This window comes from Penicillium maclennaniae (assembly GCF_028827695.1).
Source record: "Penicillium maclennaniae strain IBT 15551 chromosome Unknown utg000003l:1.0-5670915.0:1.0-5674809.0, whole genome shotgun sequence".
Taxonomy (NCBI): Eukaryota; Fungi; Ascomycota; class Eurotiomycetes; order Eurotiales; family Aspergillaceae; genus Penicillium; species Penicillium maclennaniae.
In genome coordinates, this window is record NW_026623215.1 from 3,977,457 (window position 1) to 3,997,929 (window position 20,473).

At 51.0% G+C, this 20,473-nt stretch overlaps 8 protein-coding genes across 8 annotated transcripts; 7 read left to right on the forward strand and 1 right to left on the reverse strand.

Annotated features, from left to right (window-relative positions):
• Nucleotides 1-96: 96 nt before the first annotated feature.
• On the forward strand, nucleotides 97-610 carry N7477_003601 (mitochondrial 54S ribosomal protein uL11m; the record flags this gene model as incomplete). The annotated part of the gene is made up of 2 exons (XM_056965264.1): nucleotides 97-225; nucleotides 278-610. The coding sequence occupies 2 exons, from the start codon at nucleotides 97-99 to the stop codon at nucleotides 608-610; spliced, it is 462 nt and encodes a 153-aa protein (XP_056825217.1).
• A 1,599-nt stretch (nucleotides 611-2,209) lies between these two features.
• Nucleotides 2,210-4,800, forward strand: N7477_003602 (uncharacterized protein; the record flags this gene model as incomplete). The annotated part of the gene is made up of 3 exons (XM_056965265.1): nucleotides 2,210-2,476; nucleotides 2,681-3,995; nucleotides 4,052-4,800. The coding sequence occupies 3 exons, from the start codon at nucleotides 2,210-2,212 to the stop codon at nucleotides 4,798-4,800; spliced, it is 2,331 nt and encodes a 776-aa protein (XP_056825218.1).
• Nucleotides 4,801-5,430: 630 nt separating this feature from the next.
• N7477_003603 (putative mitochondrial carrier protein (Pet8)) lies at nucleotides 5,431-6,516 on the forward strand (the record flags this gene model as incomplete). Its single annotated transcript, XM_056965266.1, has 3 exons — nucleotides 5,431-5,490; nucleotides 5,549-6,061; nucleotides 6,130-6,516. The coding sequence occupies 3 exons, from the start codon at nucleotides 5,431-5,433 to the stop codon at nucleotides 6,514-6,516; spliced, it is 960 nt and encodes a 319-aa protein (XP_056825219.1).
• Nucleotides 6,517-7,766: 1,250 nt separating this feature from the next.
• N7477_003604 (WD repeat protein) lies at nucleotides 7,767-11,303 on the forward strand (the record flags this gene model as incomplete). The annotated part of the gene is made up of 9 exons (XM_056965267.1): nucleotides 7,767-7,803; nucleotides 7,858-7,936; nucleotides 8,060-9,299; nucleotides 9,355-9,571; nucleotides 9,634-10,461; nucleotides 10,499-10,596; nucleotides 10,654-10,742; nucleotides 10,807-11,002; nucleotides 11,064-11,303. 9 exons carry the CDS (start codon nucleotides 7,767-7,769, stop codon nucleotides 11,301-11,303), a joined length of 3,024 nt encoding a protein of 1,007 aa, XP_056825220.1.
• Nucleotides 11,304-12,074: 771 nt separating this feature from the next.
• On the forward strand, nucleotides 12,075-13,790 carry N7477_003605 (tetratricopeptide repeat protein; the record flags this gene model as incomplete). The annotated part of the gene is made up of 1 exon (XM_056965268.1): nucleotides 12,075-13,790. One exon carries the CDS (start codon nucleotides 12,075-12,077, stop codon nucleotides 13,788-13,790), a length of 1,716 nt encoding a protein of 571 aa, XP_056825221.1.
• A 638-nt stretch (nucleotides 13,791-14,428) lies between these two features.
• N7477_003606 (fungal specific transcription factor domain-containing protein) lies at nucleotides 14,429-16,707 on the forward strand (the record flags this gene model as incomplete). The annotated part of the gene is made up of 9 exons (XM_056965269.1): nucleotides 14,429-14,465; nucleotides 14,528-14,573; nucleotides 14,635-14,785; nucleotides 14,832-15,043; nucleotides 15,101-15,671; nucleotides 15,728-15,766; nucleotides 15,826-15,894; nucleotides 15,950-16,191; nucleotides 16,242-16,707. 9 exons carry the CDS (start codon nucleotides 14,429-14,431, stop codon nucleotides 16,705-16,707), a joined length of 1,833 nt encoding a protein of 610 aa, XP_056825222.1.
• Nucleotides 16,708-17,278: 571 nt separating this feature from the next.
• Nucleotides 17,279-17,681, reverse strand: N7477_003607 (uncharacterized protein; the record flags this gene model as incomplete). The annotated part of the gene is made up of 2 exons (XM_056965270.1): nucleotides 17,279-17,329; nucleotides 17,394-17,681. The coding sequence occupies 2 exons, from the start codon at nucleotides 17,679-17,681 to the stop codon at nucleotides 17,279-17,281; spliced, it is 339 nt and encodes a 112-aa protein (XP_056825223.1).
• Nucleotides 17,682-18,336: 655 nt separating this feature from the next.
• On the forward strand, nucleotides 18,337-20,470 carry N7477_003608 (tRNA lysidine(34) synthetase; the record flags this gene model as incomplete). Its single annotated transcript, XM_056965271.1, has 3 exons — nucleotides 18,337-18,475; nucleotides 18,521-18,694; nucleotides 18,747-20,470. 3 exons carry the CDS (start codon nucleotides 18,337-18,339, stop codon nucleotides 20,468-20,470), a joined length of 2,037 nt encoding a protein of 678 aa, XP_056825224.1.
• Between the last annotated feature and the right edge of the window lie 3 nt (nucleotides 20,471-20,473).

Below are 20,473 nucleotides of genomic sequence, written 5' to 3' on the forward strand. Positions count from 1 at the left end.
TCGGGCCAATCAGCGGCCGATCCCGAGATCCTGAAAAACTTCCGTCTTCAGTTCGTTTCTTCCCGCTGCGTCCACCATCAACAATCTACATTCATTATGGCTAAGAACCTCCTGGCCAAGGACCAGTTTGTCAAGCTGATTGTCGGCGCCGGCCAGGCCTCGCCCAGCCCGCCCGTCGGTCCTGCTCTGGGTAGTAAGGGTGTCAAGAGCATGGACTTCTGCAAGGTGAGCGCTTTTCAGCCCTTTGGAGCATCGAGTCGCATCTAAATTGCCGAAGGAATTCAACGCACGTACTGCCCACATCAACCCTGGAGTCCCCATCCCGGCGCGCGTCACTGTTCGTCCCGATCGGTCCTTCACCTTTGATCTCCGCACCCCGACCACCACCTATCTCTTGCTCAATGCCGCCAATGTAGAGCCCCGGAAGAACCGTCTGCGCGGCGCCATGAATCCCGGCCACGAAACTTGCGGCAAGATCTCGCTCAAGCACGTCTACGAAATCGCCCAGATCAAGCACAGCGAGACGCGGTTATCGGGATTGAGCCTGCAGGGGTTGTGCAAGAGTGTCATCTCGCAGGCCAAGTCCATTGGCATCCAGGTTGTTCCATGATGGAGCTAAAGAAATGTGGAGATCTCCTGTATCACTACGGTCATCTGGGCCTCTCGAGGAGGACGAATGTTTGAATGTGTTTCGATATTGAATTTTGCCGGCGTTCCTGGGAGGCAATTGGTATTACCTTCCCACTGTACAATATATACCCGATTATCTCATGCATGCCGTACGAGCGATGTGTGCATAGCAATTTTAGGGGCAATTTCTTTTCCTTCATGACTTTGATTTCAACGCAACCTTCAACGCAACCTTTGGATGAGGTGAATTGAAGGAGGCATCGGATATTATGGAACAGAGAGCCTGGGCCTGCTGATCGAGAAATCGCCTGTGCGTGCCAGAAATCTCCCACACTGCGTTAAGCCTTAAGCCTGTGTTACCATGCAGGCAATGTAAATGTCCGACGGGGGTCGTATACAATTCCATGGCGGGGAAAGCACCTCTGCGAGCCCCGAGCCCCGAGTAGGAAGGTATAGCGCCAAGGAGATAGAACTAGGTGTCTATGTCAACCCGTACAACGTGGCTTGTCAGATGCCCGCTGGCTTGGCAGTAGAGCCACGATCATGATGATACACGAGAGATGAACCCCTTGGCAAGTATGATACGTCTAGATATGTACCTTTGGAAGGACGATCAGAGTGAAAATCCGGACTCGGTGAGAGGTAAAGAGGGAAAGAGGGGTGAGTTGGGGGCATCATGCAGGCATGATCTTGCGAATCATGCATGAGATAGTCCGCTAGGCCTGAAGGGGCAAAATTCCAGATTCTCAGCGAAGATGGCGAGGTTTAGATGGACAGGTTTAGAGGCCGGGAAGTCGGCACGAGCTGATACGCGGGTAATCGATATCGACATCATAGGCCTTTTCCCCTCCGACTTCTTCCCCCTCCGCGCTCTTCCGACAGAGTCACGTCTATGGGCAGTCATGAGGGCATCAGCATGTCCAGGAGAGTTCATAATCGAGAAAAGTACCTAGAGCCGCAAAAACCGCTAGAAATAGACCAGAAAAGAGTAGAAAGGAAGCCCAGAGGCAAGCACGGGGAGGCCCCCCCACTCGCAACTGGTTTTGCCTTCAGGCCCAGACCCCCAAACTCTCCCCTCCTTTGCCTTGATCTTAACCTCGCCTTTCCTACCTTACGTTCTACCTCAACTCTAACTCTTACCTCTTCTCTTTCCCTCCCCGATTCCTTGTTGGGTCGGCTTGCTTCATTCTTGACGTTTCCACTCGCCCGTTGCGGACGTTCGGCTTTATCCGCACGGATTCGGCACTGAAAAGTTAAAGGAAAAGATTTGCCTCACCCACGTAATTGATACGCTTTTCAACATTCTGTTCTTGAACGCCTCAAAACGCAGAGCGAGGTTGACGATCCCATCGAATTCAACGTTCAGATTGTGCAAGGCATGCGCTCCACCCGGCCGTGAGTTGGTGTCGAATGAGTATGACGTCTAAACCGGCCGATTCGACCCCAACTGCCCACTCTATGGATTCAGGTATGTCTTGGCTAGCCTGTCACTTCCCTTTGAAGTTGAAGTCGGAAAGCCCTTGCCTGACCCTGCATTTTCCACGCAACAGCTACCCAGGCACTTCAAAACCCCGCCAAGATGTCCGCCCAGGCGTCGGGGGCCGATGACCCCGATGCCAAGTCAAGATCTCAGCCTGGTCAGGTCCGGTTCTCCGCCGTCACCCAGGAGATCGAACCCGCCTCATTGCAGTCGCCCACCCTGGAGCACACTCAAGACGAGCTCCGCAAGAAGCCAACCTCCGAGGAGGAATTGCGTTCCTTGGCTAAGAGCCTGCAGAATACGGACCTTCAGGAATCTCGTCTGCGCAACTTCTCCTTCGACCCAATGTCTCTCCCCGCATCACGAGTAAGTCTCTGCTGCTTCAGTTTTTGTCAATTCCAAATATGCCGGCAAGCGTCAGCGGGCGAGGACTTCGTGATGGTTGCTCAGTGACTTCGCGATTTTCTCCACGCCCCGGTGGTGGAGAAAATGGTCATGCCGATTGAAACTCACCATTTTGCAGGTCGGATCTCGAGAATCGAGTGACCGTAGTCAACGCGATGGGAGCAGCTCCTATGTGACCTCCCCCCACGCATCTCCCCCGTCTCCGCCACACAGTCTCCCCTCCTGACCCCCGCCGTCACCCACTCCCGCGAAGATCGATCCAGCGATAGCTTGGCTTCACTCAACGCCGTGGGCCGAGCAAATGCTCAAGCATCGGCTATTACTCCTGAAACATCGCCTCCGGTCACATCCGGCGACAAGAATGGCACTCAGAGAAGCGCCCCGACTTCGCGCCCCTCATCCACTGATCGATTGTCCGCAAAACAAAGCGGTGCATCCGAACCCTCTTCGCATGCTTCCCATGTACCAAGACACCGAGCTCAATTCTTTATCGGGACTGACGCCACCAGCTCTCAAGAAGAGAGCCCTCCTGCCACCCCGAGGGAATCCTACACGCCACCGAGTACTATCACACCAATTGGCGAACCCAACGACCCGTACGCCCGCAGCAAGCGGCAGCCACAATCCAAAAATCTGGCGCAACTAGATGCACGATTTATCTTTGGAAGCCGTGACTCAAAGCGTTCATTCCGTCCTGGAACCCCTCGGTCGGCTAGTGCAAGTGATGTCACCAAAGCAGGCGACAGGAAGAGCATCTTTGGAAATAACAAAAAGGAACATAATGAGGCAAAAACTGGAGGCCATCATCATCATCATCATCATGGCTCCATGTCCGAGCTGAAGCGGTTCTTCAAGATGGGTCACCGGAGCAAGCGACCCGACTCACCAACTACAGCTGGTAAACGATCGAGCCGAACATCGGGCAAGAACTCACCGTACCAGATGGCGACTGATAGTGTACCTTTCGCTGATGATCATGGGCTGAACTCCAAATACGGCAAGCTGGGGCGGGTCCTCGGATCTGGAGCAGGCGGCTCGGTTCGACTACTGAAGCGAAACAGCGACGGAGTTACCTTTGCAGTGAAGCAGTTCCGTGATCGTCATAGCTGGGAAAGTTTGAAAGAATATTCCAAGAAGGTGACGGCCGAGTTCTGTATTGGTTCCACCTTGCACCATGGCAACATTATCGAGACCCTGGACATCATTCAAGAAGGTAGCCACTGGTATGAGGTGATGGAATATGCGCCATTTGATCTGTTTGCGATTGTCATGACCGGCAAGATGAGCAAGGAGGAGATTGCCTGTTCGTTTAAGCAGATTCTCAGTGGTGTGGCATATCTCCACGGCATGGGTTTGGCCCACCGAGATTTGAAATTGGACAATGTCGTGGTAAATGACCGCGGCATCATGAAACTGATTGACTTTGGAAGTGCGGTTGTGTTCCGCTATCCATTTGAGAATGATATTGTTCCTGCTTCAGGTATGTACTTGTGCAGTCTGCAGGCATATTTGAAACCTTCCTGACCATATCAATAGGTATCGTGGGCTCCGATCCATACCTTGCCCCTGAGGTTTACGACGAGAAGAAATACGACCCTCGCCCCACGGATGTTTGGTCGCTGGCGATCATCTTCTGCTGCATGACTCTGCGCCGTTTCCCATGGAAGCAACCGCGCACCACAGACAACTCTTATCGTCTGTTTGTTGCTAATCCGACCCCCGGCACTCCGGTGCCGGATAGCAACCCCCGCGGTCATATTCGACCCAAGTCTAGCTCCGATCTTCCATCCATTACCCATGAACAGAAGCATCTTCCTCCCACTTCCGCCCCGAGCCTTCCTGATGGGGCTGACGCTGGATCGGACCAGAACGGGAAAGCTGACTCCGACTCCCAATTTCCATCATCACCCACTGAATCTGCAAAGCAGTCCAACACCCGGACCAGCAACCACGAAAAGCCTTCTCGGACCACTAGCAAAGAGGCACCACCCCTTCCACCGGGCTCAGCGCCCCAGCCTCCCAAACAGGAAGTCATCAAGGGTCCTTGGCGACTTCTCCGCATCCTGCCGCGGGAAAGTCGGTATATCATTGGCCGCATGCTGAAGGTCAATCCGAAGGAGCGCGCGACCCTCGACGAGGTCATGTCCGATGAATGGGTGCGCAACATCCATGCATGTGAGCAGCTGGGCACTGGCGAGATCATACCCGCAGAAGGCCACACTCACGTTCTCGAGCCTCCGTCGCACAGTCCTCCCGTTGCCAGCAAAGGTAACAAGGGCAAATGATTCCTCTTCTGTGTATCAATCTTTATTTCTTGTGTGCATAATTCCCTCTGTGGTCCAGTGAATCCGCACCCCTTTTTTCCTTTTTTTCCCTCTTTTCCCTTCTTTTTTCTCTTCCTTCCTACTCGCGCCTGTCAACCGGTTTAGATGATTTGTGTCTTCTCCTGTGATTTCTTTATTGCGGTTTTCCCGGCGTTGTGGAGTACCTCGAGTCGAGAAGGAAATTCCCAGGCCTTTTTGTTCAGTGTCAGATGTCTTTGCTAGAAGTGGAACGGCTAGGTGGTATTTAGTTCTCGAGCGGAGCGATCTTTCTTCTCCCTTGGGCAATTGCGTCTACATAGGGGCATCGCAGTAGATACTTCTAAATACATATAAGTTTTGTTGTCTTCCTTTTTCATATAGATCGTTCTATCATGTTCACCGGGGATCTGACGTAGGGCTCAGCGACATCGGAATGGCCTGACCGCGGAGCAAAACTTCGGAACTTTGATCTGCGGAGCTCGGTCTATCGCGGCGCTTCCCCTCTAGTCTTTCACCAGTCCCAAGACCACTGCAATTGCCAATTTCTCTTCTCCGTCATTGAAGACACAGCATGCTCTCGCGGTAGATCACTAATATCTTTCACCTTTCAACATGACCCAGCAACCCGACGGGGAACCGTTGGTCTCCTCACTCTGGTCGAGGTCCCTCCTGGTACGAAAACCACAGTGACCTTCCCAAGCCTCATTCTGACCAATATAAAACCATTCAGTCCGGCGCTGTCGCTGGCCTTACCGTTGACTGCTCCCTCTACCCCCTCGACACGATCAAAACTCGCCTTCAAAAGGCACGCGACACCACCGCACCTCAACCCAAGCTCTCCCTCCGCCAAACAGTCCGCGGAATCTACGCCGGTCTCCCCTCTGTGCTCTTCGGCTCCGCCCCCTCTGCCGCGTCTTTCTTCATTGTCTACGATGGCGTCAAACGCCAGCTCCTTCCCCCAACAACCGGCTCCGCACCCTCCGAACCTCCCACCCGCGCCCATGTCTTCTTCACACACTCCATTGCCTCCTCGCTAGGTGAAATCGCCGCATGCGCTGTGCGCGTGCCAACAGAAGTCGTCAAGCAACGTGCCCAGGCAGGCCTTTTCGGCGGATCGACTCTGCTCGCACTGAAGGATATCCTAGCCTTGCGCCATGCCGCGCCTCCTCCCTCTCCAGCCGCCAGAACAAATGCCACCGGCGCCGCTACCGCGACTGTATCAGTGAAGCGAGGATACGGACAAGTCCTTCGCGAATTGTATCGTGGGCGGGAATCACCATCGCACGCGAGATTCCTTTCACTGTCCTACAGTTCACCATGTGGGAGTCTATGAAGGAGGGCTATGCGCAGCGGTATCTCCGCAAGACAGAGGCTGGATCTGGTATCATTACGCAGGATCAGATCCCTGCGTCGACGAGTGCCATGTTTGGTAGTGTTGCAGGTGCCATTGCGGCTGGGTTGACTACTCCTCTGGATGTCATCAAGACTCGGGTTATGTTAGCTCGTCGGAGTGATGGTTCGTCCCCGATTCGAGTTAAAGAGATCGTGAGGGGGATTGCGCAGGAGGGCTTCAGTGCTTTCTGGCGTGGTATTGGGCCGCGTGTGGCGTGGATTGGCATTGGTGGTGCTGTTTTCTTGGGCAGTTATCAATGGGCGTGGAATACGTTGGAGAATAAGAAGAGGGTACAGGATGAGTAAACCCAAACGCTCCTTTTCTGTGAGATATATTACTGTACAATATCCTGTTTGCTATATAGAGAACCCTGGTATCGTGATATATGAATCTATCCTCTGTCCATTATTCTTTGGCTGTAGTCTCGGTCTTGAGCATCCAGCTTCTTGTCCCTGCTCCGTCGCGCAAAGCTTCCGCATTTCTTCTCTTTGATCTTGAACCCAGGCATGACTACCTCACTCATGAACAATCCGACTGTTGGGTAGTCATTCGCGACACCGGCGTTGTCAAAAGTCCGGCGAATTTTGGCAACTAGAGGCTCGCCACGTATTTTTCTCCCCAACGACCCATGGCATTCTTTCTCCGCATTGGTAAATTGCTTCAACGCGAAGATTTGACTTCATGTAAATGGTCGTTTCTTGCTGTTCTGCTCTTCATTCGCTTGGATAATGGAGTTTTGTGCTTATCCGTGATGCCTTGCGTGAATTCTTCGGCCCTGGCCCCGGCCGAGAACACTAAGCAGGGGCCTGGGCGTTGTGACATATCAATTCGTGATGGATGTAAAGCGAGAGGACTCTCCGCCGTTTCATGATCCGTATGAGGCCGTATCTTGCTCTGATGCGCGATGGATCTTGATGTTGAAAACCACGTCGGGATGGGATTGATTGCCGAACGTGTTTCGAGAAGGGTGAGATTGATGGATCTTCTTGGCCGTGCTTGGAAGGTATAGAGATGGGAGATATACCATTCCTCGAAATGTGCATGCTTGCCAGTTTGATCATGTCTTTTCTCTCATTTGATAATAATCGAGGTGAACTGATAACGTTCACTGTCCTTAAGCGGCACAGGGACGTTGGGAAAGGCTTCTGCCTGCTACTGATCTTACACCGGGTCCTATGAGGCGCTTAGAAGTCTTCAAATACAGTCTGAGAAGTATGCTCAAACCACAAGGAGAGACCAAAGAAAGGAGTTGGCGAAGGGAAGAACAAGGCTCATATCCGCGGACCAAGGCCGATGTTGCGGCATGGCGCCAAAACCCTATGGAAAAGGTGCCCCTGGCGCGTTCCCCATCTTCCCCTCATCTAGAACCTTCCCCTCTCTTGCTTCTGTTCGTCTGACTTGCGCCATTTCCAATTCCATGCTTCTCTGTATGGTGTGTTATGTGCCTGGTGACGTCGTCCTCCCCACCGAAAACGTGTGATCGGCCCTCGATTGAGGCAGATAAGCTCCGCATCTCCTCCGCAATTCAACCTTCCACACTCCCCGACCTGCATGTATGGCACGGAAACTTAGCCACCAGAGGGTCACCTATGGTTTGGTTCCCCATTGAGATCTCGACCGCATCCTCCCATGCTCACCTTTTCCAGTACTCCCTCTGCCTGATGCCCCAGGCGGGCACCGGCTGGGGGTCAATGGCCTGACTGTTGACCGTCAAAACTCCATTTTGTGAGTCTCCTCACGGCACTACAAAGATGTCTGCTTTCAAAACTCAGACGATCCGTTAATTCCCCAAACGCCGTCTCTCTTCGCGTCGGTTACACGGCAGCTAATGTGACGTCTGATCATCAGGTATTCCGCAGGCCGCGATGGTGTCATCTGCTCGTGGGATCTCGACTGCCCTCTGGCATCGCTCCAATCCGAGAATCCGTTTTCTCCTTCTAATCGGAAGCCGGGCCCGACACAATTTAAAACCCAGGTCCAGGCTCACAGCCACTGGATTAACGACATCGTATTGACCCAGGGTAACTCCGCCCTCGTATCCGCATCGTCCGACACAACCGTGCGACTCTGGCGTCCGCACTCGGAGTCTACCGAGGTCCCCGAGCGTATCGGCAAGCATGCCGACTATGTCAAAGCACTGGCTAGTCCGGACGGCCAAGCTAGCTGGGTTGCGTCGGGTGGCCTCGACCATAAGCTCTATCTGTGGGATCTGAATGGAGGCGGCGAAATCTTGAGCATCGATGCAAGTGGCGATGACACGGCCGAGAAAGGCTCCGTCTATGCGCTGGACGCGACATCTTCGGTGCTTGCAAGCGGTGGACCGGAGAATGTCGTGCGCGTATGGGACCCCAGGTCTGGGAAGCTGGTCACCAAGTTCGTGGGCCACACTGATAACGTTCGCGATATTCTGATCAATCAGTCTGGAGATACAATTATGAGCGCCTCTTCCGACCAGACCATTAAGATCTGGTCGTTGACTGCAGGCCGTTGTATGAACACACTGACAATGCACAACGACAGCGTGTGGTCTCTATATTCCGACCATCCGGATCTTGCCGTCTTCTACTCAAGCGACCGATCTGGTTTGGTTGCGAAGACTGACACACGAGGCTCGCCCGATCTTGAACAGGGCAAATGTGTCGCAGCGTTACAAGAACATGAAGGTGTCATGAAGGTGGTTGCTACCGATGACTTTATTTGGACAGCTACACCTAAGTCTAGTATTAACCGATGGAGAAATGTTGACACGACGTTGGACTTTGACTCGCCGCCCAAATCGGGGCGGACTATCGAAGCCACTGCCGCGCCAGAGAAATCCTCCGATCAAGTACCCAAGAAGATTCCACTCAATGCCGCCTTGCAGTTGTCTACTGCATCTATAATATTGGGCAACTCGTCGCCTTCGAGCATGCAACCACCTGAGCCGGACATGGAGAATGGTCTTGGTCTCACAGTACCCGTTCACTCGCTGCCAGAAGAAACTATCGAGGGTCAGCATGGTCTTATCAAATGCTTGATGCTAAACGACCGGAAGCGAACCCTCACTCAAGATTCGGCCGGAGAAGTGGTCTTGTGGGATCTGCTCAAGGTAAGCTACAAGAACGTCATAAACTCTCGAAAGGCAAGACCTAACATAAATACAGTGTGTACCTGTACAAAACTTTGGCAAGCGTCATATTGATGATGTCGCGGATGAACTGAATACCATGGAAAGCATTGCTCACTGGTGCACAATTGATGTTAGAACGGGTAGACTTTCCGTTATTTTGGAGCCCAATCGCTGCTTCGATGCTGAGGTCTACGCTGATGAAGCCGGTCTATCAGAGACTGATCTCTCGCAATTCCGAGAAGACCAACGAAGTATGTCTCCTTATTCGTATCCATCAAAGCCCTCTGTTGTTCATACCACTCACAATTCTTAGTCAATCTCGGCAAATGGATCTTGCGTTGGCTTTTCGCCCCCATGGTGGACGAGCAGATTCGGCGAGACAACGATTATCGCGAGTCTGCTATCACTAAAGCGGAAGAGCTCGCTAGGCTCAACCCTACATTGGGTACATCTGCTCCTACAGATGATATTCCTCGCAGCGTGGGTATACCCATAGCTCGTGGTATGCACAGTATGGATTTCCCTGGCAGCCCAAATATGTCGGGTTTTGGTATCCATGTCAGTACACCATCCTCCGCCAACTATCTCAGCACCTCCATGCAAAGTACCTCTCCATTCCCAGCATTTGATGCTGAAACCCCTGGCTCAATTGGGGGCCGCAACCTGGATGCCGTGCCCGGGTCATTCTCCGACAAAAGCGATTATTTCTCGTCAGCTCCTCCACCCCAGGGACTTTCTCAGCTTTCTCAGCTTGACACAGACAAGACTCCCATGTCACCTTCTGACCTGAACTCTCCTTCAGGGCTGCCACAATCACCAGCAGAGCCTGATAAAGAGGAACGCAAGAAGGGCAGTTCCCTGTTTGGAAAGAAGTTCCGCATGGAGTTCCCGAAAGTACGGGGATCACGTACTTCTACGGACACGAAGCCCCAGATCCAAGAAGAGAAGATCGAAGAATCGGAGATCTCCTCCATCAAGGAAGAAAAGACGTACGCGGCAAATATCAGTGGTGTTATTGATCGGATTCGCGATGATTACGAGGAGTTCCTTTCTTCAAATCCCAGTCGTGACTTGGTAACGGCCATCATTCCCAGCGCAGAGAGCGAGACCCCCCCGGCTTCATATCCCTCCGCGGACAGCGGTTTTCATCCAAGAAGAAACGGGTGACACTGCCGTAGCCTCAGATCTATACCGTGGCAGCGTTGGAAGCATCGGTCAAGAAATTGAGCGACTTGAGAAGGCCATCCCACATTGGCTAGGCGAATTGCTACTCAAGGTTAGTTTACAGTCATACTTCTTAACCTCCAGAAGCCCACGCTGACCATCTTGCCAGAACCAAATTCCGTTTAAGGAGCAAGTGAAGATTGCTTTCATCTTGAAGCCCTTTGATGACTCTTTGCCACCAGTTGTGAAGCCTGAACTGTAAGACCCATGCCACCTTGCGTTTAGAACAGTCTAGCACCATTCGGAAGCTAATTTGATACAGACCGACTATCAATGGTGTCCCTCCGACCAATATGAATGGCAATAACAATAGCTCCCGACTAAATGCTAATCGTATGCTTCGGGTCAAGAAGGTCCTGGCTTACGTGGCTGAACGCATCGATCCCAGCAATCCTGATGAGCCCGAGGCAGACGCGATGCAACCGGAGGAATATCTTGAGCTCTATTGTCAGAAACAGGTAATATGCCTCTCTTAGTTAGTGGCTCTTTGCTTTTGCTAACCCTCTTGTCCTGTCTTAGCTGTGCCCTCCGAACATGACTTTGGCTACGATTCGGACGTGTCTCTGGCGTACTTCGGGTGACATGATGCTCTATTACAAGGCGAACGGAAAGAAAGAAATCCGGCCGCCTCCGTCGTTGACCAGTACCCACGAGCATCATCTCAATGTCGGTGAACCAGGCTCCCTCAACGGCGCTTTTAACGGCGAAAACACGGCTCCCCTGGCAGCATCCATTCCATGGCCAACTCTGGCTCGGTAACCGGCTCAGTCGCTACCTAGAGAGTTTCCAGTGCTCTCTTTCCTGTGATTCTATTTGAAACTTGTCTTCTTACTGCGTGCGGCTTTTTGATTGCTAGCGACGATCTGTATGATCATTTTCTTTGGGACTGAATACTTGAGGCATGGACCTGGGTATATATGGAGACGTTCATGATCTTCTTTGGCTGATACCTACGATGCTTCATCCTTCACTTCCTTGAGTGTCAGCGCAGACAGTGCGTTGGCTAACGCTTCTAGCCCTATGAGCAAAGCGTACATTTGAATGTAGAACCGAGATACCTTTGGCATATCTATTTGCTGCATCATCGTTCCAGTATTCCAGAGCTTGGTCCCAATCAAACACCGCAGCTGGAGGTAAGTCTCAGCGCCGTGTAAACTCTGAATCTCAATCAATGGGACACGCCCCACGCATTGCCGATCACCTCACCTAAGAAAAGTACCTTTATGCATACACGGGTTTCAGTATTCCTCGCCACACTTCCATTGTAGGAATGCGGTAGGAATGCAGTACACAATGTAAACCAATACGAGAAAAAGAGAAAATAAAAATAGACAGGGGTAGCCCAAATGCTGGGGTCGGTAAACGCAGCCCTGAACCAGGTGCAAAGCGTTGGAGCCCAAGCTTACGAAAGGTTGTACGTACCGCAGTTGATCGATGTGACCAAAAAGGCACCGTATAAAGATCGGGCATCCCCTCGTACATGACCCCTCATTTCATCATTTCATCCATCTTTAATAATTTTCCCCCAACATGACAGTTGCTAACCAAATTGTGAAACGGACAGATTATCCATTCGACCTCGGCAAGTTCGGACGGCCTATAACTACAACAAGCACCCAGGCCCAGATCTGGTTCAATCGCGGTTTGACCTGGGCCTTTACCTTCAACCACACGGAAGCCGCAGCCTGCTTTGAGCAAGCTATTGCTCACGATGAGTCCTGCGCTATAGCTTATTGGGGCTTGGCTTATGCCCTCGGTCCTAACTACAATCATCCGTGGGAGTTTTTCGGCGACAATTTGCAAGATGTCGCACGACGCACTTATGATGCCGTTCAGAAGGCCAAGGCTCTCGCCTCCAAGGCGACAACAGCGGAGCAGGCTCTGATTGCGGCTATCCAAGCTCGCTTCCAAGGCGACAAACCTGCCACTATGGAAGTTTACAAAGCCCACAATCGAGCCTATGCCGACGCCATGAAGGTAGCCTATCGTGACTTTGGCGATGATCTAGATGTTGCAGCTCTTTACGCAGACTCGATGATGAGTCTCTCCGCATGGAAACTATGGAATTTAGTAACAGGAGATCCCATGCCCGGAACACGGACCTTGGAAGCCAAGACAGTCCTAGAGGAAGCTCTTCGCCAGAAAGAGGCCTACCAACATCCCGGCATTCTGCACATGTATATCCACCTTATCGAGATGTCACCTACGCCTGAATTAGGCCTGGTCCCCGCAGACAACCTGCGTCATTTGGTTCCGGATTCTGGGCATGCATGTCATATGCCCGCGCATCTGGATGTTCAGGTGGGAGACTACCGCGCCGCCATCGGCGCCAATCAACTTGCGACCATCGCAGACGAAAAGTTCTTGAATTATCAAGGGCCCTTCAATTTCTACACTAATTACCGAATGCACAACTATCACACCCTTATCTACGCAGCCATGTTCGCGGGCCAGAAAGCCGTCGCCCTCGACGCCGTCGATCGCATGGAAGCTACTCTACCGAAGGAGTTCCTCGCGCAGATTCCAGACTTCCTCGAAGTTTATATGTCTGTCCGCTCCCACGTCATGGTCCGCTTCGGCATGTGGGACGAAATCATCGCAAGCCCGCTGCCCAACGATCCCGTTCTGTATTGTGTTACGACCGCAATGGCGTATTACTCCAAAGGTGTCGCGTATGCGGCAACTGGAAACGTTGCTGAGGCTGAGCGCCAGCGAGAAATGTACCAAGAGGCTACGAAGTGTGTCCCTGACTCACGCCTCGATTTTCCCAATAAATGCGTGGATTCTCTAGGCGTGGCTTCTGCCATGTTAGACGGCGAGATCGAGTACCGCCGTGGAAACTACGAGAAGGCATTCGCGCATCTCCGCCGATCAATTGAGCTGGATGATGGCCTGGGATATTCTGAGCCGTGGAATTGGATGCAGCCTGCTCGCCATGCGTATGCTGCACTTTTGCTCGAGCAAAACCGCGTTGAGGAAGCGGCTGCTGTTTATCGCGCGGATCTTGGACTTGATGATTCTGTTATTCGTGCACGCCATCATCCGAACAATGTGTGGGCTTTGCAAGGTTATCATGAATGTCTCGTGCGCCTGGGTCGTGTGGACGAGGCAAAGATTCTCGAGGGGCAACTAAAGGTTGCTGTTGCAGTGGCTGATGTGCCAGTCAAGTCGTCTTGTTTCTGTCGGACTGACACTTCGCAAGCTCCGGAGTTGGAGAATGCTTGCTCGAAGGGAACTTGTCACTAGTCCCAAGTGTTTGATACAAAAGTGGTTTCAGAGATACACATCCAGATTGGGCGTACAACTGAAAGCTGTTATTGAATACTGACAGAATCATGTAGAGGTCTAGTCTAGTGTCGCGTACTTGTGCGCGGAGATCTAGCTGTAACTCGACATGAGCATAAGGAATGTTGAGCGCTATTGAATAATCGATTGTGCTTCTCAAGTCTTCGATTACGCCTGAAGGAATAAGCCTTGGTCGCTTTTAAAAGATCAACTCATCATATTGCGTTCCATTCTTGGTCACATGTACATTCGATCTGCCCAAGCTCCCCAGTTTCCTCCTCTGTTCACGGCCAATTGTTTGTATCAACCCCGAATGACCGTGAATAGCTTCCCTCAAACCATACGATAATGGGTGGCGATAATTAGGCCGAGATCGGCGTTTGGTCCGATCAAATGCCGAAAGCGGGAACTTCATGATCTTTCAGACACGCACTGTGAATTCAAATTCTCGACCCCTGTTGTATAATTCTGAGTTGTTCTTGATTGTGCTTGAACTAATCAAAGATCTCTAGCTAACATTCAGCCTCATGTTGGTTTAGCCCTTCAAGTGGCTGGTAAGACTTTGATCAAGAAGTTTACCAATAGACCGAGAGCAAACAATGGCACGAGTATCCAAGCCTCCCGTCAAAGCCGCTTGTCTTGCATGGTGAATAAGCTATAACCAGAGAATGTATGGCACATGCTGACTATGTTCTCAGTCGATCTACAAAGACTCGGTGTGATGGACAACAGCCCTGCAGACCCGTAAGCAAAAATTGCCTCCCCAAGTATGAAATATCACGCTGATCAAAAATCCGCGTTGTAGTGCTCCAGTAAGGACCGAGATTGTTCTTATCGGCCTAGTCGCCGGGGTGGTCCCCGAAGAGGCGTTCGATATGCCGAAGCACAGCGATCCCATTCTGATCATCATGGCCCTCCCGCTACATGTTCCCCGTCAGACTATACGGACGCCATCGGTGAGACCCAGTATATGATAACTTTGCACGGCAGGTCTGACTATAGAAAGATCCTTTTTTGGATGATATGATCGGCCTGGTCTCTCCTTTTGCGGGCGTCCACAATCTTGATCTCACACCGGAGTCTCCATCAGACGCAACTGGATCTGGTCAGACCTGGGGTCAACTTACGCCCAGTACAGATGGGCCGTTTACGTCTGCATCCGTTTCGAATTCGGATAGCTCTGCTGTTCGAGCCTATCTATGTGAAGACGACATGTAAGGGAACGAAACTGCTGAAATTCGAGCCTGAGCGCCTGCTTATGCCCATATTAGTATCAATGCCTACTATATCTACATTCACCCATATATACCCTTACTTCCAGCTCCAGATATGCCACTGCGTGAAGATTGTCGTTGCCTGACTCGACTTTCAAATGGCGCTATGGAACCAACGAGAGCCGATGTGCCCTACTGGCCAAAGTCATCTCTAGGTCTCGCGTTGTCAGCATTACTTGTCATGATACCCCTTTCACAAGATCCTTCACCCATGTCAGATATGGGCATTTTAGTCCGACGCTCTTATGCACAGCTTTTTGCGCAGGCCGCGCTAGAATGCGTGGAAAGAGATACCGATGACCTGGGTCCAGGATTGAATTTTGCTACACCCGGTGCTCAAATGTCCCAGGCAAAATCGTCACTGCATTCACAATTACCCTCTCACCTCGAACCAACACTAGCTCTTGTCGTGCTTTCTATATATGAGTACTGCCAGCGAGGTAATGTGTCACGAATGCGTGCTCGGATCAATCAAGCCATCACTACAGCCATGGACATTTCTCTTCATAATCTAGGAACTTCAAACACAGCGCACTCAGAAGCACAAAGACGGACGTGGTGGATTACGGTGCGAAATACGTATATCTATATATCAGAAGTCGTTCTTGCTAACCTGAAAACCAGATGTTTGTGGCTTACCTCTCATCAAATCTCCATCTTGCAGTATGGCTATCAATCCAAAACTCCAATAGAATACTCCCCACTGACGATTGGACCAAAAGCCACCCGTCGTTACGCTAGATGATCTACGAATTACGACCCCTTTCCCACAATTCAATGTGGAGTTGGAGGTATCGTGCAATCCTCCAATCAAATCAAATCCTAGATGTTCTAACGCCTCTCAAGCCTTGGGAATTTTTAATGCAAGCCCAGAAGAATCTCTTTGCGTCAAACCAGATGATCAACAGCATCGAGCGTATGGATGATACAGCTCAACCGGGTCGTAGCGATCAAATCAAGAGCCTTGACTTCCAGATTGTGTCCCTGATGACCGAATCAGATCGCAGTCTCCGAGTAACATTTGGCCAACAAGCCGAAGCATCAACCGCGGAAAATATGTGGAGAATTGGTAGAATTCTTATATTTACGTGAGTCCTCCTCATGGACAAACAAGCATTGCATACTGATGGCTTTGCAGCGCTCGAACCCGCCTGCACCGTTTCAGAGCATTTATGAATGTCCCCCTATTCTTGGACAAATATTGTCACCTTCCGTCCATAAACAGCAACGGTCTCTCCGAGCCTTCGCCGACGTGGGTTGCAGATCGGGAATCCTCGTTCCCATTCACTGAACAAGAATCCTCCAACATCTGCCTCAAAGCGTCTCTGGTGGTTGCCACAGCTTTTCGTAACCTGCCATACCCCAATTTACAGGGCGAATCTCGCGAAGAAGTGAGAACGATACGCAGAACTCCGCATACTATACCATTCTTTGCTTGTTGCGCGATGCAAAGTTGTTATACTCTCTTGATGCTTTTGCATCAAGTGCGCGCGTGTCTAGCGACGGATCGTCTGGCAACTTGCTATCACCTCTTCAACAAACCCAAACCTGCGACCGAAGTTTCTGATGCAGAGCGATTGACCGAGGAGCTTCGGCACGGGTAGAACTTCTCGGGGCGTCGATGAAAGCAGATATTATCTTCGAAGGTGTCGGAAGTATGGGGCGGGAGATTGAGCACGCCTACCTGGCTGCTTTCCCAGACGGTACGGGTTTCTGAGGGGAAAAGTCATCGTCATACGACTCATATTGCGTATTGAGGGGAATCACTATTTGACCCGTCATGAGCTTGTTCGAAAATGGTTGGAAAGGATACTTGATCTTCATTGTCTTCAATTCCTACTCTATTTCCTTTCGATCTACGTGTTCCACCCCAAGACTACAGGTCAACGACTAGAAGAGATTGATGTGATTATTTAACAAGGCCAGTCCTCCTTTTTTCCAGGTAAAGAGTTGGCAAAGAAGGGCAGGTTTGAGACTGATCATTTGGATCGGATAGTGGATAATATCGAGAATATACAGGCGGAGGCGAGCCATGTGGAGTATGCTTCTTCAATTTGACCAAGTTAGGTATTCTTGGAAGACTATTCGAGCTTTCAAAAAAAATATCATATGTTAGGTTTGAGATTCTCTTCCACTTTGTACATGGCTCCTTTGAATTCAGTAGGGCAATTCTTCTCAAACAATCGCCTCCTTTCTTCCAATGTTTCCCCAGTGCATTTCTAGTTGCTGCTAAAACATTACATTAGTATTTCTATTGCAAGAATCCAGTAGATACTTACGCTGGATTCACCTGAACAGATTGGAATCCCTGTGACTGGGTGTAGCAGCCATTGCCACCCGACTGATGGAAAGTATCACAGGCGTATCCGCTCGAGCCAATGAACCGGAACTCATCGGACATTTCCTCGACCAGAATCGAACTCACTGTCTCGGGCAGCGAGATACAGCCAATGCCGCCGGCCAGACTGAGCTTCCAGCCGGTCGATTGGGTACACTTGTCGTCGGTAAAAGTAGTAAGATTCCAGGCAGCGGCTGAGGAGACCGACGCAACCAGGAGAACGGCTAAAGAGAATTGCATGATGAAGAAGTTGAACTGATATTCACGAGTAGAAGGTTGAGTTGTTGTGTATTGTGTTTTGTGTGATGTCTGATCTGGGTAGGGTAGTTCACCCCTTCTTATACTTCGTCTTCATTCCGACTTGGATCTATGTTAAGTTGAACTTGCCTATTAGGCGTCCAATATTTCCAAGGTCTACGCTAAAACCCATCACGAATGTACCATCCTAAGAAGCTGTAATGCTCCGAAGGTCACAAGGAGACTCCGCAGGTCATGGCGGAGTTGTTTCAGGGCCTGGCTGGCCTGAAACCCAGAGTCTCCTCATCTCACACAGCACAGCAAGATCAAGCGCAGATCATAGGGGGGGGCCTTGCATCTTGACCAAGACGTGGAGCCACACAGCCTGAATCGTGCGTTGCAGTCATACATACTGAGCCCGTTGATCAGAAGACTGTAAATTCTTTGCATTTACTATGTGCTATTTTCATCTCCCAATCAAACGATACCGTTTGTGCCCCGTAGAGGGACGATTCCAAAAAAAAAAAAGAAAAAAAAGAAAGGAATGCGCCCACCTGGAGTCGAACCACGAACCACGAACCATGATCCGCGGATTTTCGGGTCAGTGCGCGCAAGTCGACACATGCCCCCGGATCCTCTCCTCTAAGTATCAACCTCCATGGCTTCACGGACTGGCGTGTCCGTGTCGCAGTTCGCCGAGCGGTTCTATCAATCATGGATGAACCCCCGGGGGATCACAAAAGTCGGGGAACCGAAGTCGTTAAGCCTTGCCTCAATTAAGCTGCCATGGAAAATCGGTATGGCGAGGCTCCATCTGGACCGATCACAGCTAATCTGAGCAGGTCTCGCAATTAGCGGCGGTGCCGATTCCATGGCCCTCGCATTTCTGTGCAAACAGATGGAAAGAATGTCTGATCCCGGAACGGTCTCCTTTACGGCCTTTTTGGTGGATCATCGAGCCCGCCCGGAAAGCAGCCAGGAGGCCAACATGGTGGCTGGTTGGCTACGTGACATAGGTATGTCGCTGTTCGCATATTCAGATCGTCTTCTCCTAAAAATAAGAGTTAGGTATCAAAACCAAGGTTCTCAAGCTAGACTGGCGTTTAACTGCAAAAGCGGCAACTGCCGATCCAACGCAGAAGCAGTCTGCGTTTGAGACCAATGCTCGTATGCTGCGGTATCAAGCTCTCGGCAAAGCTTGCCTCCGCGCTGACATCAACACTATCCTCCTTGGCCATCATCAGGATGACAACGTTGAAACGGCCATCGCGAGACTATGTACAGGAGCTCGGGGCGCTGCTCTTGGGGGAATCTCCGAAATGGCGAGAATTCCCGAATGTCACGGGCTCTGGGGCATATCTGAAGGCGCTTCATGTGCAAAGCTGCTTGGCACACGAAAAAGCGATGCTTTTCCTGTCAAGGCTCGCATCCTAGACAACAATAGAGGTACAATCAGTTTCTATTCCACAGGAGAAATCCCGATCTATGCAAAGAAAAAACCGCAGTCTGAAAATGACCAACCACCATGGTTGTCATTACAACCTCCATTCAGTTCTTCACCACTTCTGACTGCAACCGGAGGCATTTTTCTCTGTCGGCCTCTTCTTTCTTTCCCTAAGGCTCGGCTGGTCCAAACCTGCAGAGAAAACAAGATTCCCTTTGTCTCCGATCCCACTAATTTCGACCCTACCCTCACTACCCGCAATACTATCCGGCACCTCCTCTCTAAGAACGCCCCCCCCCGCGCATTGCAATCTGCATCGATTCTTTCTCTCATTGAGACCGGCCAGGAAATCCTCCAGAAAACGAATGATCTTTCTGATGAAATGCTCGCATCCCGATGCCGTATCCTCGACTTTAATCCCAGAGCGGGAAATCTCGCCATCGAAATCAAGGACGCAGCTGCGCAAGATAGGAAATCCCGCGCCCTTGATCTCAAGATGCTATCAAGTGTCGTACGTCGCGTCACAGACTTGATATCGGCTGCACCTGCACACAATTATGCTCTGAACCGTTATGACCCATTTGTGCCCAACCTATTCCCCAATGCTAGGGACATCGACACTTGGAATAAGTACCTCAGGGACAGAAAACCTTTTACTGTTGGAGGTGTATTGTTCAGCCCTCTCAAACCGAAATCCAAGATGAACCCTGCAACCGCCACGCCCGAATTATTGGCTTCCCTACCCAGCATGAATATCTGGGGACTCTCTCGCGCGCCATATATGAGAAACCGGAAGCCAATCATTGAATTCAAAGAAGATACATGGACACTGTGGGACTATCGACATTGGCTTCGATTTACCTTGAAACCCGAATTGACATCCAACCTCCAAACAACTGCTGGTTTGAAGCCGCCCATCCTTGTCGTTCGCCCATTTGAAAAATCCGATCTTGATAGGATTCTTCACGAGGACGGAACGTTAGCGGGAGAGAGACACGGAAGGGTAGCTCCTGCTGCCGCAGATGTCTGGAAATATATCAATGACATACTCGCACTGGAGGCTGACGGTCCAGCTCGGTTCACCATTCCCGTCTTGACATTGGAGGAATCTAGTCTCTCTGAACCGACAGAGACTCCTGAGCGCTTACTTTTGATGCCTACTTATGGCATGTGTCTCTCCGGTCTGAAGAGGGGCCCGGCCTTCAATGAGATGAGTTTCTTCTGGAACGGAGTTTGGTGGAATTTGACCTGGGATTGGAGGTACAAAATGATTGACACCGAGGCAGTGCGCCTAATGAATGGGCCAAGTGTAAGTGATCAGCCTACTGAGTATGGTACAGAATTCTAGACC